This window comes from Pseudochaenichthys georgianus, unplaced genomic scaffold (genome assembly GCF_902827115.2).
Source record: "Pseudochaenichthys georgianus unplaced genomic scaffold, fPseGeo1.2 scaffold_1336_arrow_ctg1, whole genome shotgun sequence".
Lineage (NCBI taxonomy): Eukaryota > Metazoa > Chordata > Actinopteri > Perciformes > Channichthyidae > Pseudochaenichthys > Pseudochaenichthys georgianus.
Window position 1 is genome coordinate 1 of NW_027262220.1, and position 14,994 is coordinate 14,994.

At 48.7% G+C, this 14,994-nt stretch overlaps 1 protein-coding gene across 1 annotated transcript in view; it reads right to left on the bottom strand.

The window, feature by feature from the left end:
• Positions 1 to 3,812: 3,812 nt before the first annotated feature.
• The window catches only part of LOC117440928 (glutamate receptor ionotropic, NMDA 1-like), a gene marked incomplete at its 3' end in the record, with an annotated part of 32,454 nt that continues 21,272 nt past the window's right edge, over positions 3,813 to 14,994 (bottom strand). The window contains exons 5-7 of the mRNA XM_034077145.2: positions 12,744 to 12,841; positions 10,412 to 10,533; positions 3,813 to 4,033 (exon numbers count right to left, since the gene is read on the bottom strand). Of these exons, the coding sequence (XP_033933036.2) occupies positions 3,813 to 4,033; positions 10,412 to 10,533; positions 12,744 to 12,841 (441 nt within the window). The remainder of the gene's footprint in view (positions 4,034 to 10,411; positions 10,534 to 12,743; positions 12,842 to 14,994) is intronic.

The window sequence follows — 14,994 nt, forward strand, 5'->3', positions numbered from 1 at the left end:
TCACAAAACCGATCAAATGCAGCCATTTAGCGGTGGAGACGTGAAGTCATGTGACCGGCCAACCCAGCCTCACGGCATGTCGTGTTATAGTCACGACATGTAATCTATTGATTCGTGTTCACCAAAACCATTTCCCCCTTTTTTTCGTGTCACACAGAACGATTTTAAAAGCAATGTATTTCTACTGGTAATGTGTTCTTCGACCAGGAAGACACAACCTTGAAGAAAACAGAATCATAAAGTACATCAGGTTTCATAGAGCCAAGCGTTTCAAGTGCTACTCAGCTGGCTTTAGAGGAGCCAGTCCTTTGTTAGTATATAAGTGCTTTGTTAGCAGTTCTTTGTTAGTCATTCTATCCTCGAGGTGGAGTCGAAAGAGATGAGTTTCAGTCTGGAAGGTGTGTGAGCTTTCTGCGGTCCTGATGTCAATGGGGAGTCCTGGATGTAAGAAGGGCCAGATCCATTCGCAGCATGGTACGCAAGTACCAGGGTCTGGAAGTGGATTCTAGCAGTTACCGGAAGCCAGTGGAGGGAGCGGAGGAGCGGCGTGGTGTGGGAACATTCAGGAAGGTTGAAGACCAGACGAGCCGCTGCATTCTGGATGAGCTGCAGAGGTCGGAGGGCACATGCAGGCAGACCAGCCAGGAGGGAGTTGCAGTAGTCTAGGCGTGAGCTGACGAGAGCCTGGACCAGAACCTGCGTGGCTCTCTGGGTCAGCTGGGGACGCGTCCTCCTGATGCTGTAGAGCGTGTATCTGCAGCAGCGGGTTGTAGCAGCGATGTTTGCAGTGAAGGACAGGTTGTTATCCAGGGTCCCACCCAGAGTCCTTGCAGTCTGAGTCAGGGAGACAACAGAGGGGCCGATGTTGATAGTCAGGTCAAGAGAGGGACAATCTTTTCCGGAAGGAAAAGCAGTTCAGTTTTGTCAAGGTTGAGCTTGAGGTGGTGAGCGGACATCCACTGAGCGATGTCAGCTGGACGAGCAGAGATGCGAGCGACGACCTGGGTCTCTGAGCGGGGGAAGGGCAGGACTCATTGGGTGTCGTCAGCGTAGCAGTGGTATGAAAAACCGTGCGGGCTAATGACTGATCCGAGCGAGTTTGTGTACAAGGAGAAGAGGAGGGGACCGAGAACAGAGCCCTGAGGGACCCCTGTAGTTAATTGACAAGGGTCGGACTCAGACCCTCTCCAAGTGACCCTGTAGGTGCGGTCTTTGAGGAATGAGGTGAGGAGGGAAAGTGCAGAGCCTGAAACTCCAAGTTCTTGGAGAGTGCGAAGGAGGATCTGATGGTTCACCGTGTCGAATGCAGCAGACAGGTCCAACAGGATGAGGACAGAGGAGAGGGAGGCTGCTTTAGCCGTGTGCAGTTCCTCAGAGACAGCAAGGAGGCCAGTTTCTGTGGAGCGACCTGCCTTGAAACCAGACTGGTGCGGATCCAGAAGGTGGTTCTGATGGAGAGAGCAGGAGAGGTGTCTAAAGACAGGAACGGGAGGAGAGAGACAGGCCTGTAGTTTATAACATCAGACGGGTTGAGAGTGGGTTTCTTCAGGAGAGGGTTTACTCTCGCCTCCTTGAGAGTGTGTGGAAAGTGGCCAGATTATTGTTTTTATTTTAAATCTTATAATGTTGGACTTTTTTGTCGTCTGTGAGGAAAATAAATGCTCAGAGCCTCAGAATACTGAAATCTGTATTTGTCAAATCTTTTTTTCCTTCCAATTTGTTATTCTTTTCCGGTTATTTTTATTTTGAAATTCAGTTCCTGACGGATGCCAACAAAGCCCGAGATTATGGAATTAAACCAGTAAATAAAAACAAGGATAATTGTGTGTTATTGGTGAGTAAATAACAGTGTGTCATTTAGAAAAGAATAACAAATTAGAAGGAAAAAAAGATTTAAAAAAATACAGATTTCAGTATCCTGAGGCTCTGAGACATTTCTTTTCTTCACAGACTACAAAAAAGTCTGTGTTGGTGAACACGAATCAATAGATTAGATGTCGTGACTATAACACGAAATGCCGTGAGAGTCGGTTGGACCGTGCTGTAGTTAGATTACATTACTTGTTAGACGCTTTTATCCAAAGCGACTTACATACTCAATACTGTGGGCAATCCTCACAGGAGCACTTTGGGGTGAAGAGTCTCAGGGACACAACGACATGCTGACTGCAGTGGGGTTTGAACCTGTGACCCCCTGATCCGAACACCAATGCACACTGTCCACTGCGCCACAGCCTCCTTTATAGCCCAACATTAGCCTCCTTTAGCTTAGCGGTGGAGACGTGAAGTCATGTGACCGTGCTGTAGTTCCTTTATAGCCCAACATTAGCCTCTTTTAGCTTAGCGGTGGTGACGTGAAATCATGTGACCGTGCTGTAGTTCCTTTATAGCCCAACATTAGCCACCTTTAGCTTAGCGTTGGTGACGTGAAGTCATGTGACCGTGCTGTAGTTCCTTTATAGCCCAACATTAGCCTCCTTTAGCTTAGCGGTGGTGACGTGAAGTCATGTGACCGTGCTGTAGTTCCTTTATAGCCCAACATTAGCCTCCTTTAGCTTAGCGGTGGTGACGTGAAATCATGTGACCGTGCTGTAGTTCCTTTATAGCCCAACATTAGCCACCTTTAGCTTAGCGGTGGTGACGTGAAATCATGTGACCGTGCTGTAGTTCCTTTATAGCCCAACATTAGCCTCCTTTAGCTTAGCGGTGGTGACGTGAAATCATGTGACCGTGCTGTAGTTCCTTTATAGCCCAACATTAGCCACCTTTAGCTTAGCGGTGGTGATGTGAAGTCATGTGACCGAGCTGTAGTTCCTTTATAGCCCAACATTAGCCTCCTTTAGCTTAGCGGTGGTGACGTGAAGTCATGTGACCGTGCTATAGTTCCATTATAGCTCAACATTAGCCTCCTTTAGCTTAGCGGTGGTGACGTGAAGTCATGTGACCGTGCTGTAGTTCCTTTATAGCCCAACATTAGCCACCTTTAGCTTAGCGGTGGTGACGTGAAGTCATGTGACTGTGCTGTAGTTCCTTTATAGCCCAACATTAGCCTCCTTTAGCTTAGCGGTGGAGACGTGAAGTCATGTGACCGTGCTGTAGTTCCTTTATAGCCCAACATTAGCCTCTTTTAGCTTAGCGGTGGTGACGTGAAATCATGTGACCGTGCTGTAGTTCCTTTATAGCCCAACATTAGCCACCTTTAGCTTAGCGGTGGTGACGTGAAGTCATGTGACTGTGCTGTAGTTCCTTTATAGCCCAACATTAGCCACCTTTAGCTTAGCGGTGGTGACGTGAAGTCATGTGACCGTGCTGTAGTTCCATTATAGCTCAACATTAGCCTCCTTTAGCTTAGCGGTGGTGACGTGAAGTCATGTGACCGTGCTATAGTTCCATTATAGCTCAACATTAGCCTCCTTTAGCTTAGCGTTGGTGACGTGAAGTCATGTGACCGTGCTGTAGTTCCTTTATAGCCCAACGTTTACTTCAGAAATCATAAAGTGGTGTTAATATGTGGAGATTATCCTGCTGAACTAAACGTGTAAGAATCATAGATGTTTGTTTCTCAGGGCTTCTTTACGTTCAGAACAACACAGGAAGAACCCCGACTGAGATCTGAAGTCAACAGAAGAAGATACAGATCTGATAACATCCTAGAATAGAATTGGGAGGGAGGAAACCCTCTTTAATGGTCACACATGCAGAGCACACAGCACAGTGACATTTGACCCATCCTGTTCCCCTCTGCGGGAACAGGATGGGTTAAATGAAGGATCCTAGTACCAGGAGTACCAGGAGTCTAGTAATAGGCGTACCTCATCCCTTAGTTGACCTTTCACCTGGATCAGCGTTGATACTGACCGTTTGAAGAGCGGCCCGGTCCTCCAGATGTTGGTGTTTCCCACGCAGCCCCTCGGAGGCTCCGTGATGTTCTCCTTCTCAAACAGCTCCTGCAGCGACTGAGCCACGACCGCCACCGCGTCCGCGATGTGAGCCGACTCATTCTTACCGTTAATCAGCTGGAGGCCCAGCAGGCCTGTACCACACACACACATACACACACACACACACAGACACACACACACACACACACACACACAGACACGCACACACAGACACACACACACACACACACACACACACACAGAGACAGACAGACAGACACACACACACACACACACACACATACATACAGACACACACACACACACACACACACATACAGACACACACACACACACACACACACACACACACACACACACACACACAAAGGAGAGGTTACACACACAGCAGAAAGCGGGCTGCAGACTGGAAACTGCCCTCATTCATACGGCTAATTAACTCGCACACACAGTTTAACTAATCTTATAGATGTAACTAAAGGAGTGCTTCAGTGTAATTCAAACACACACACACACACACACACACTCTCAGGGCTTCAGGCGTCAGGTCATTGTTCAGTACCACCAAACTGCATGCTGGGAGTTCACTCTGAGAATCACAGCCGTTTGTCTAAGGAAAGAGAAAAGCCTCACTGGGACGTTATGAACTGTGCCTGGTGATTTCCTTCAGTAGAAACTCGTCACACTGCAACGAAAAGTGTCTACATCTGCGCTCCAGCTAACTGAGAACAGCACGCTAACACCATTAGCATTCCCTAATGAAACTGCCAGGAACATCTAGCATATATTTACTCATGAAAACACTGAGAACTGCAGAAGGCACTAGATAGTGCTGTTAGCAGTGTAGCTAGCTAGTGCTGTTAGCAGTGTAGCTAGCTAGTGCTGTTAGCAGTGTAGCTAGCTAGTGCTGTTAGCAGTGTAGCTAGCTAGTGCTGTTAGCAGTGTAGCTAGCTAGTGCTGTTAGCAGTGTAGCTAGCTAGTGCCTTCTGAGCAGATAATATTCAGCCATCAAATAGAGAACAGCTAGCTAACATTAGCACAGTTTCAGCTGCTAACTGAAACTGAAGCACTGCAGAAGCATTCCTGCCCCCTTCAACCACGAAGACAGGATAAGCTACCTTTCTTAAGTTAAAGAGTAGAACTGGTTATTGCAGTTAAAAACTGATTCTGAATTAAGTTAACGTGTTCCCGTGGCACAGAGGAATGCTAACGGTGCTAGCAGACGGTTGTCCGTTAGCTGAAGCATCAAATGCAGAAACCTTTTCCTCATAATGGGACAAGTGTCTGGTAAAGAAAAATCCATAACGTCACAGTACTGCTTCTTAGGTTTCTTTTCAGGGAATCGTTTCAGAGAGCAGGGGGTGGACACAATAACAGGAACACCTGTAGGATCTGATGCAAGCCATCACACAGCAGCAGAAATACCTCTGAGAAGACTTCAGGTCTGTTAGTGGTACACCCGTGACGCTCGCAGTTTACTGTTGAATTCTACGTCAGGTACGAGTGTTCATGTTGTAATGTTCACCCACTCTTCAGAGCTCATTATTTAGAGGTCTTCACACACCTGTACAGAGCTCAGGGAGGTGGTGGTGGACGAATCACGGTGCGCATACTAGCATCATTTTAAATATATGGAAACGGCCTTGGCGGAGGTCATGGTCCTTTCTAGTTTCATTTTAACTGGTAAGCTGGTGTTCCTGAGATCCAGACTGTTACCGATAAGGAACTGTGTTAAAATAATAGTTTTGATTATTAAACATGGCAAGGAATTTATTAATAAACACATATTTTGTGTGTTTCTGGTTCTTAATGGTAATAATTTGAGCCAAAACTCTTACACTGCATATAGATAGTCGATGTTGGGTTATTAATTATGAGTCAAACTTATGTTCTGATGTCAATAAGAAAGAAGTGAGGAATTTCTAAACTTAGAGTCCAAATAATAAAGGGTCCTCTGAGAAAAGGGTTTTTCATGAAAATCAAAGTCCTATTTTCTGATGATATTTCAAACTCAATCTCCTCTCACGTTGTCTTCTCTGTGGATAAGGAAACCAGGTTCAATAATAAACACGTCTTTAATCTGAGACGGTTTCCCTAAGAAGAAACCCCAAACTTCTCTGGCAGAGACAGAACAGCTGAGGATTATTTTCAGAGTGCTGTTTTGCCACACTTTTAAGAACATGATGGATAATCTTTGGACACATCTGGAGTTACGGGAAGGGACAGGGATGTGTAGAGAAATTACACATCATTTCTAAGAGTGCAGCAGCTGGTGAGGAGGTTTTCTGAAACAGAAAGGGGTCAGAGCGGGGAGCAGATCACCCAGCAGCCAGAGGGACGCACCTGAGGGACGCACCTGAGGGTCAACGTGGACCACGTTTAATTTAACTCCAACATTATGTCACAGGAAGTCTTCAAACAGCGGCCAAAGGCTCTCCTGCAGATCCAATGTACAGCTATGGAGGGTCTTACATGGCCAAAAGTATGTGGACATCTCTATATCTAAATAACTGTAGTGAAAGTGCAGCCTTTGATAGAACGTCCACAGTTTTCCACTAACTGACAGCTGGCTAATGTTGACTAATGAAGACACTTACAATAGCTGGCTAATACTGTTAGCATTCCCCATAGAAATGACTGGGAACAGAACAACAAGCTAACATGTTCTGCTTAAACCACAAGCTAGCGCTGTTAGCCCTGAAGCTAGCTATTACTCGTAGAGTAAAGTTAGCTAATAATCGTCCTTTCATCGACCTAATAGGCAGATTATATTAAATTACAGTAAATCAATTAATATACAGAAAATTAAATAAAGCGAACATTAAAACCTTTCGCTTAATATTAGCTTGACAATTAAAGGGTTATTCCAATTTACAAAAACTATTCCAAGATGTTTTACTCGTGAAATATCAAAAGAATGTGACCGTGAATTAAGACTTCTTTGAAAATAGTAGATAAGCTATTAATCTTTTGGACGATACTGACTCAACTACATATATAGTATATTAATAGTATCTTCATGAACAAACCAAGTCGGAGAAAAACCTCAGGAATATCCCAGGAGAGCCTGAACGCACCATATCTACTCAAGGCTATCTTGGTGTCCACATACGTTTAGCCATATCAGCGTGTTGACGTCATCTGGCTGCCCGAGTGATCAGCTGACTCAATAAGCCCCGCCCCCTCCCTACTCCCAGTGGGCGGGAACTCTATCGGCCAATGGCATAGGGGCAGATCATCAAGCAGGAAACGGGAAGCAGCGGCGGCATCTTACCAGTGTTTGTTCAGACACACGTCATGGTAACCGTAGCAACATTAGCAGTTTTTAAACCCACCCAAACCCCCCCTCGACCCCCGAATATCCCACCCCCCCCAACACATGTTATAGTGTACGTGAGAACGAGCAGACGGGCGGGCGGACACACACTATAGAAAATGAAACAAACAAAAAGATGTTAGACACATTTAAAGCCACACAGTTACAATGAGCCAGAAAGAAACAGTGGTTAGGAACCTTTAAACACGTCTCTTTTGATCTGTCGCAGATGTTTAAACGTTCAACCAGCAGTTAGAGAAAAACCAGAGAAACACGACCAGGACGCTGAGCAGAAACTACTGTGATGAGGAGGAGAGGCTTCCTTCATCAGAGACCTGCAGCACGACAGACAGACAGAGAGGCGGCCATGTTTCCATCCAACGGCTCCGCGAGCACGCGCTTATCAATCAGATCAGAACCTCAAGGTCTCCGCCGGGGGCTGGGACGCCTCTACTTTAAAGAGTCCTCTCCTCTGATGTTCAGGTGTATATCAGTGTGTCGTGTCTCTACTTTAAAGAGTCCTCTCCTGCTGATGTTCAGGTGTATATCAGTATGTAGTGTCTCTATTTTAAAAAGTCCTCTCCTGCTGATGTTCAGGTGTATATCAGTGTGTAGTGGCTCTACTTTAAAGAGTCCTCTCCTGCTGATGTCCAGGTGTATATCAGTACGTAGTGTCTCTACTTTAAAGAGTCCTCTCCTGCTGATGTTCAGGTGTATATCAGTATGTAGTGTCTCTACTTTAAAGAGTCCTCTCCTGCTGATGTTCAGGTGTATATCAGTATGTAGTGTCTCTACTTTAAAGAGTCCTCTCCTGCTGATGTTCAGGTGTATATCAGTACGTAGTGTCTCTACTTTAAAGAGTCCTCTCCTGCTGATGTTCAGGTGTATATCAGTATGTAGTGTCTCTACTTTAAAGAGTCCTCTCCTGCTGATGTTCAGGTGTATATCAGTATGTAGTGTCTCTACTTTAAAGAGTCCTCTCCTGCTGATGTTCAGGTGTATATCAGTATGTAGTGTCTCTACTTTAAAGAGTCCTCTCCTGCTGATGTTCAGGTGTATATCAGCATGTAGTGTCTCTACTTTAAAGAGTCCTCTCCTGCTGATGTTCAGGTGTATATCAGTATGCAGTGTCTCTACTTTAAAGAGTCCTTTAGAGGTGATGTATGTGAAGGCTCTCGCTGCAGAAACCACAGAGAGCAACTTTGATCAGCTTTATCTGCAGGATATGGTGCGACTGATGAAGATCTCAGCTCCTCTTCCTCACGACTTCACTGACCTGGATCTGAGTTTTTAGAAAGACTTTGTTTGAAAAATATCTCTGATGTTGGATGGAAGCAGAGCCGAGAGAGAGGAAGAGAGAGACTTCCAGAGAGGTGAGGAAGAGGAGAGGAAGAGAGAGACTTCCAGAGAGGTGAGGAAGAGGAGAGGAAGAGGAAGAGACTTCCAGAGAGGTGAGGAAGAGGAAGAGACTTCCAGAGAGGTGAGGAAGAGGAGAGGAAGAGGAAGAGACTTCCAGAGAGGTGAGGAAGAGGAGAGGAAGAGAGAGACTTCCAGAGAGGTGAGGAAGAGGAGAGGAAGAGGAAGAGACTTCCAGAGAGGTGAGGAAGAGGAGAGGAAGAGAGAGACTTCCAGAGAGGTGAGGAAGAGGAGAGGAAGAGATAGACTTCCAGAGAGGAGAGGAAGAGGAGAGGAAGAGGAAGAGACTTCCAGAGAGGTGAGGAAGAGGAAGAGACTTCCAGAGAGGTGAGGAAGAGGAGAGGAAGAGAGAGACTTCCAGAGAGGTGAGGAAGAGGAGAGGAAGAGGAAGAGACTTCCAGAGAGGTGAGGAAGAGGAGAGGAAGAGAGAGACTTCCAGAGAGGTGAGGAAGAGAGAGGAAGAGAGAGACTTCCAGAGAGGTGAGGAAGAGGAAGAGACTTCCAGAGAGGTGAGGAAGAGGAGAGGAAGAGAGAGACTTCCAGAGAGGTGAGGAAGAGGAGAGGAAGAGGAAGAGACTTCCAGAGAGTTGAGGAAGAGGAGAGGAAGAGACTTCCAGAGAGGTGAGGAAGAGACTTCCAGAGAGGTGAGGAAGAGGAGAGGAAGAGGAAGAGACTTCCAGAGAGGTGAGGAAGAGGAGAGGAAGAGACTTCCAGAGAGGTGAGGAAGAGGAGAGGAAGATGAAGAGACTTCCAGAGAGGTGAGGAAGAGGAAGAGACTTCCAGAGGAAGAGGAGTGATTACGAGGAGGAGGATGAAGAGGAGAGGTGATGAAGAGGGGAGGGAGAGGAGGAGGAGTTGATGAAGAGGGGAGGTGATGAAGAGGGGAGGAAGAGGAGGAGGAGCTGATGAAGAGGGGAGGTGATGAAGAGGGGAAGTGATGAAAAGGGGAGGATGAAGAGGAGGAGGTGATGAAGAGGGGAGGAAGAGGAGGAGGAGTTGATGAAGAGGGGAGGTGATGAAGAGGAGGTGATGAAGAGGGGAGGATGAAGAGGGGGGGAAGAGGAGGAGGAGGTGATGAAGAGGGGAGGTGATGAAGAGGGGAGGATGAAGAGGAGGAGGTGATGAAGAGGAGGAGGAGTTGATGAAGAGGGGAGGGGATGAAGAGGAGGGTGATGAAGAGGGGAGGATGAAGAGGGGGGGAAGAGGAGGAGGAGGTGATGAAGAGGGGAGGAAGGGGAGGAGGAGCTGATGAAGAGGGGAGGTGATGAAGAGGAGGTGATGAAGAGGGGAGGATGAAGAGGGGGGGAAGAGGAGGAGGAGGTGATGAAGAGGGGAGGAAGGGGAGGAGGAGCTGATGAAGAGGGGAGGTGATGAAGAGGAGGAGGTGATGAAAAGGGGAGGAGGAGGTGATGAAGAGGGGAGGAAGAGGGGGAGGAGGTGATGAAGAGGAGGAGGTGATCATGAAGAAGTGATGAAGAGGTGATGAAGAGGAGGTGATATAGTGCTAAAGGAGTAGGTGATGAAGAGGAGGTGATGAAGAGGAGGAGGTGATCATGAAGAAGTGATGAAGAGGCGATGAAGAGGAGGTGATATAGTGCTAAAGGAGTAGGTGATGAAGAGGAGGTGATGAAGAGGAGGAGGTGATCATGAAGAAGTGATGAAGAGGCGATGAAGAGGAGGTGATATAGTGCTAAAGAAGTAGGTGATGAAGAGGAGGAGCAGGAGGATGTGATGAAGAGGAGGATGTGATGAAGAGGAGGAGGAGGAGGAAGAGTACCGTCAGGAGCCTCGCTCAGAGCCTTCCCGGTCATCTCTCGCTCTCCGACCATCCAAACGTATCCTGATCCCGTCATGTTCAGCTGCCGCGCCGCTTTGTACACGGCGGCTGCCTCGTCCTCACTGTGGGGCGTTAGCAGGCGTTAGCTTAACGCTAGCATGAGAGACGTGAGCTAAACGTTAGCATGTGAGACGTGAGCTAAACGTTAGCATGTGAGACGTGAGCTAAACGTTAGCATGTGAGACGTAAGCTAAACGTTAGCATGAGAGACGTGAGCTAAACGTTAACATGAGAGACGTAAGCTAAATGTTAGCATGAGAGACGCAAGCTAAACGTTGGCATGAGAGACGTGAGCTAAACGTTAGAATGTGAGACGTAAGCTAAACATTAGCATGAGAGACGTAAGCTAAACGTTAGCATGAGAGACGTGAGCTAAACGTTAGCATGTGAGACGTGAGCTCAACGTTAGCATGTGAGACGTGAGCTCAACGTTAGCATGTGAGACGTAAGCTAAACGTTAGCATGAGAGACGTGAGCTAAACGTTAGCATGAGAGACGTAAGCTAAACGTTAGCATGTGAGACGTGAGCTAAACGTTAGCATGAGAGACGTAAGCTAAACGTAGGCATGAGAGACGTGAGCTAAACGTTAGCATGTGAGACGTGAGCTAAACGTTAGCATGTGAGACGTAAGCTAAACGTTAGCATGAGAGACGTGAGCTAAACGTTAACATGAGAGACGTAAGCTAAATGTTAGCATGAGAGACGCAAGCTAAACGTTGGCATGAGAGACGTGAGCTAAACGTTAGCATGTGAGACGTGAGCTCAACGTTAGAATGTGAGACGTAAGCTAAATGTTAGCATGAGAGACGTAAGCTAAACGTTAGCATGAGAGACGTGAGCTAAACGTTAGCATGTGAGACGTGAGCTCAACGTTAGCATGTGAGACGTGAGCTCAACGTTAGCATGAGAGACGTGAGCTAAACGTTAGCATGAGAGACGTAAGCTATACGTTAGCATAAGAGACATAGCCCGGGCCTTCATTGCGACATGGGTGTGTGGTTTGCAGTTCACGTCCAAGCTTTGTAATGCCGTGGCCGGGGGTTTGGGGGTTAAGCTCCACCAGACAACCGCTTATCAGCTTCAGGCCAGCAGCCTCTGCGAGCCCCTCAGGGCCAGCCTAACGGACGGTAATGGATCGACAAGCTGCCTTGGGTTATGCTGGGCATTAGGACCGCACCAAAGGAAGATCTGCAGTGCTCCACGGCTGAGATGGTCTACGGTCAGCCGCTGCGGGTTTCAGGGGATTTCCTCCCCAACACATTGGCCCTCTGGTCGGCGAGCGCCCAGCACACTTTCCTGCAGGACACCGCTAAGGCCTTTGCTCCGATCCCCACTGCTCAGCACGGCACGCCGGTGTTCCCCTGCAGACCCCTGAAGACGAGCCTTTCCGAGTCTTGGAACACGGGGGGAAGCACTTGGTGGTGGACCTGGGTGGCAGGGCCGAGCAGGTCTCGGTGGACCAGGTTCTTAGCAGAATGTTAGTGAGATATTTGCCGTGACAGTAGGTAGATGTGAGCAAGACCTAAGCGAGTTGTAAGCGAGACGTTGGAGATGCGTTTAAAGTGGGTCACGTGTTGTTACACAGATGTCTATAGAGAACCGCAGTGACACGTCCTAAAACCCGGAAGTAAGTTAGCATTTGTACCACTGCCGGTTCCTTCGACAACAAGCAATGGGATCTCTCCATAGGGTTGGGAAACTATCTGAACTAAGGTCTGAGGTTGAGACGCACTGAAGAGACGGGTTACGTTTTGTTCGAATAGGACTACAGAAGTCGTGGAGGCCGTTGTACGTCATTACGCCGAACACGTGAACACTCTAAGTTAGTTTCTGTTCTGCTTGAAAGCCAGTCCCTGCCTCCTGCAAAGTGTTCCAACAAACGCTTCAACTCGTTCCATCTAGAATCTGTAGTTTGAATCTGGATCTGAAGTCGGCGTGACGTTGAAGCAGCGACCCTGCTGTAGCTCCTTTATAGCATAACGTTAGCATGTTGCTTCTGGCGACTAGATTTAAGATTCAAAAATGATAAAAGTAGGGTAGACACGTGGAGATTATCCGGCTGAACAAAACGCGATCCGTCTCTTTAATGTCTCTTCAACCTCAGACCTTGTTTCGAGCTATTTTCCAAAACCCTATGGAGAAATTGCTTTGGTTTTAGACGAAGGAACCGGAAGGAGTTTACTTCCGGGTTTTAGGGCGTCACTGCGGTTCTCTATTTAGAATACGCTTTGCTACCAAAACTACGCAAACAGAAAGTACCCAAACACCCACCTGGCAGAGAGGATGATGACTCGAGCCTCCAGGTCTCGGGCCTCCAGCAGCAGAGCCGTCAGGTTCGTCTCCGGGCTGAAGGACAGCACCTTCTCCGCCTGCAGGACCAGGTGTAGAGCGACAGGTGTAGAGCGACGTCAGGTGTAGAGCGACAGGTGTAGAGCGACGTCAGGTGTAGAGCGACAGGTGTAGAGCGACAGGTGTAGAGCGACAGGTGTAGAGCGACGTCAGGTGTAGAGCGACAGGTGTAGAGCGACGTCAGGTGTAGAGCGACAGGTGTAGAGCGACGTCAGGTGTAGAGCGACAGGTGTAGAGCGACAGGTGTAGAGCGACGTCAGGTGTAGAGCGACAGGTGTAGAGCGACGTCAGGTGTAGAGCGTCAGGTGTAGAGCGTCAGGTGTAGAGCGACAGGTGTAGAGCGACAGGTGTAGAGCGACAGGTGTAGAGCGACAGGTGTAGAGAGTCAGGTGTAGAGCATCAGGTGTAGAGCGACAGGTGTAGAGAGTCAGGTGTAGAGCATCAGGTGTAGAGCGTCAGGTGTAGAGCGTCAGGTGTAGAGCGACAGGTGTAGAGCGTCAGGTGTAGAGCGACAGGTGTAGAGCGACAGGTGTAGAGCGACGTCAGGTGTAGAGCGACAGGTGTAGAGCGTCAGGTGTAGAGCGTCAGGTGTAGAGCGTCAGGTGTAGAGCGACAGGTGTAGAGCGACGTCAGGTGTAGAGCGACAGGTGTAGAGCGACAGGTGTAGAGCGACGTCAGGTGTAGAGCGACAGGTGTAGAGCGACAGGTGTAGAGCGTCAGGTGTAGAGCGTCAGGTGTAGAGCGATAGGTGTAGAGCGATAGGTGTAGAGCGACAGGTGTAGAGCGTCAGGTGTAGAGCGACAGGTGTAGAGCATCAGGTGTAGAGCGACAGGTGTAGAGCGACAGGTGTAGAGCGACAGGTGTAGAGCGTCAGGTGTAGAGCGACAGGTGTAGAGCGATAGGTGTAGAGCGTCAGGTGTAGAGCGACAGGTGTAGAGCGATAGGTGTAGAGCATCAGGTGTAGAGCGACAGGTGTAGAGCGACAGGTGTAGAGCGACAGGTGTAGAGCGTCAGGTGTAGAGCGACAGGTGTAGAGCGACAGGTGTAGAGCGACAGGTGTAGAGCGACGTCAGGTGTAGAGCGACAGGTGTAGAGCGTCAGGTGTAGAGCGACAGGTGTAGAGCGTCAGGTGTAGAGCGACAGGTGTAGAGCGTCAGGTGTAGAGCAACAGGTGTAGAGCATCAGGTGTAGAGCGACAGGTGTAGAGCGACAGGTGTAGAGCGACAGGTGTAGAGCGTCAGGTGTAGAGCGACAGGTGTAGAGCGTCAGGTGTAGAGCGACAGGTGTAGAGCGTCAGGTGTAGAGCGTCAGGTGTAGAGCGTCAGGTGTAGAGCGACAGGTGTAGAGCGTCAGGTGTAGAGCGATAGGTGTAGAGCGATAGGTGTAGAGCGACAGGTGTAGAGCGTCAGGTGTAGAGCGACAGGTGTAGAGCGATAGGTGTAGAGCGTCAGGTGTAGAGCGACAGGTGTAGAGCGATAGGTGTAGAGCATCAGGTGTAGAGCGACAGGTGTAGAGCGACAGGTGTAGAGCGACAGGTGTAGAGCGTCAGGTGTAGAGCGACAGGTGTAGAGCGACAGGTGTAGAGCGACAGGTGTAGAGCGATAGGTGTAGAGCGTCAGGTGTAGAGCATCAGGTGTAGAGCGATAGGTGTAGAGCGACAGGTGTAGAGCGATAGGTGTAGAGCGTCAGGTGTAGAGCATCAGGTGTAGAGCGATAGGTGTAGAGCGACAGGTGTAGAGCGACAGGTGTAGAGCGTCAGGTGTAGAGCGACAGGTGTAGAGCGTCAGGTGTAGAGCGTCAGGTGTAGAGCGACAGGTGTAGAGCGACGTCAGGTGTAGAGCGACGTCAGGTGTAGAGCGATAGGTGTAGAGCGACAGGTGTAGAGCGACAGGTGTAGAGCGACAGGTGTAGAGCGTCAGGTGTAGAGCGACAGGTGTAGAGCGACAGGTGTAGAGCGACAGGTGTAGAGCGACGTCAGGTGTAGAGCGACAGGTGTAGAGCGACAGGTGTAGAGCGACAGGTGTAGAGCGACAGGTGTAGAGCGTCAGGTGTAGAGCGACAGGTGTAGAGCGTCAGGTGTAGAGCGACAGGTGTAGAGCATCAGGTGTAGAGCGACAGGTGTAGAGCGATAGGTGTAGAGCGACAGGTGTAGAGCGACAGGTGTAGAGCGACA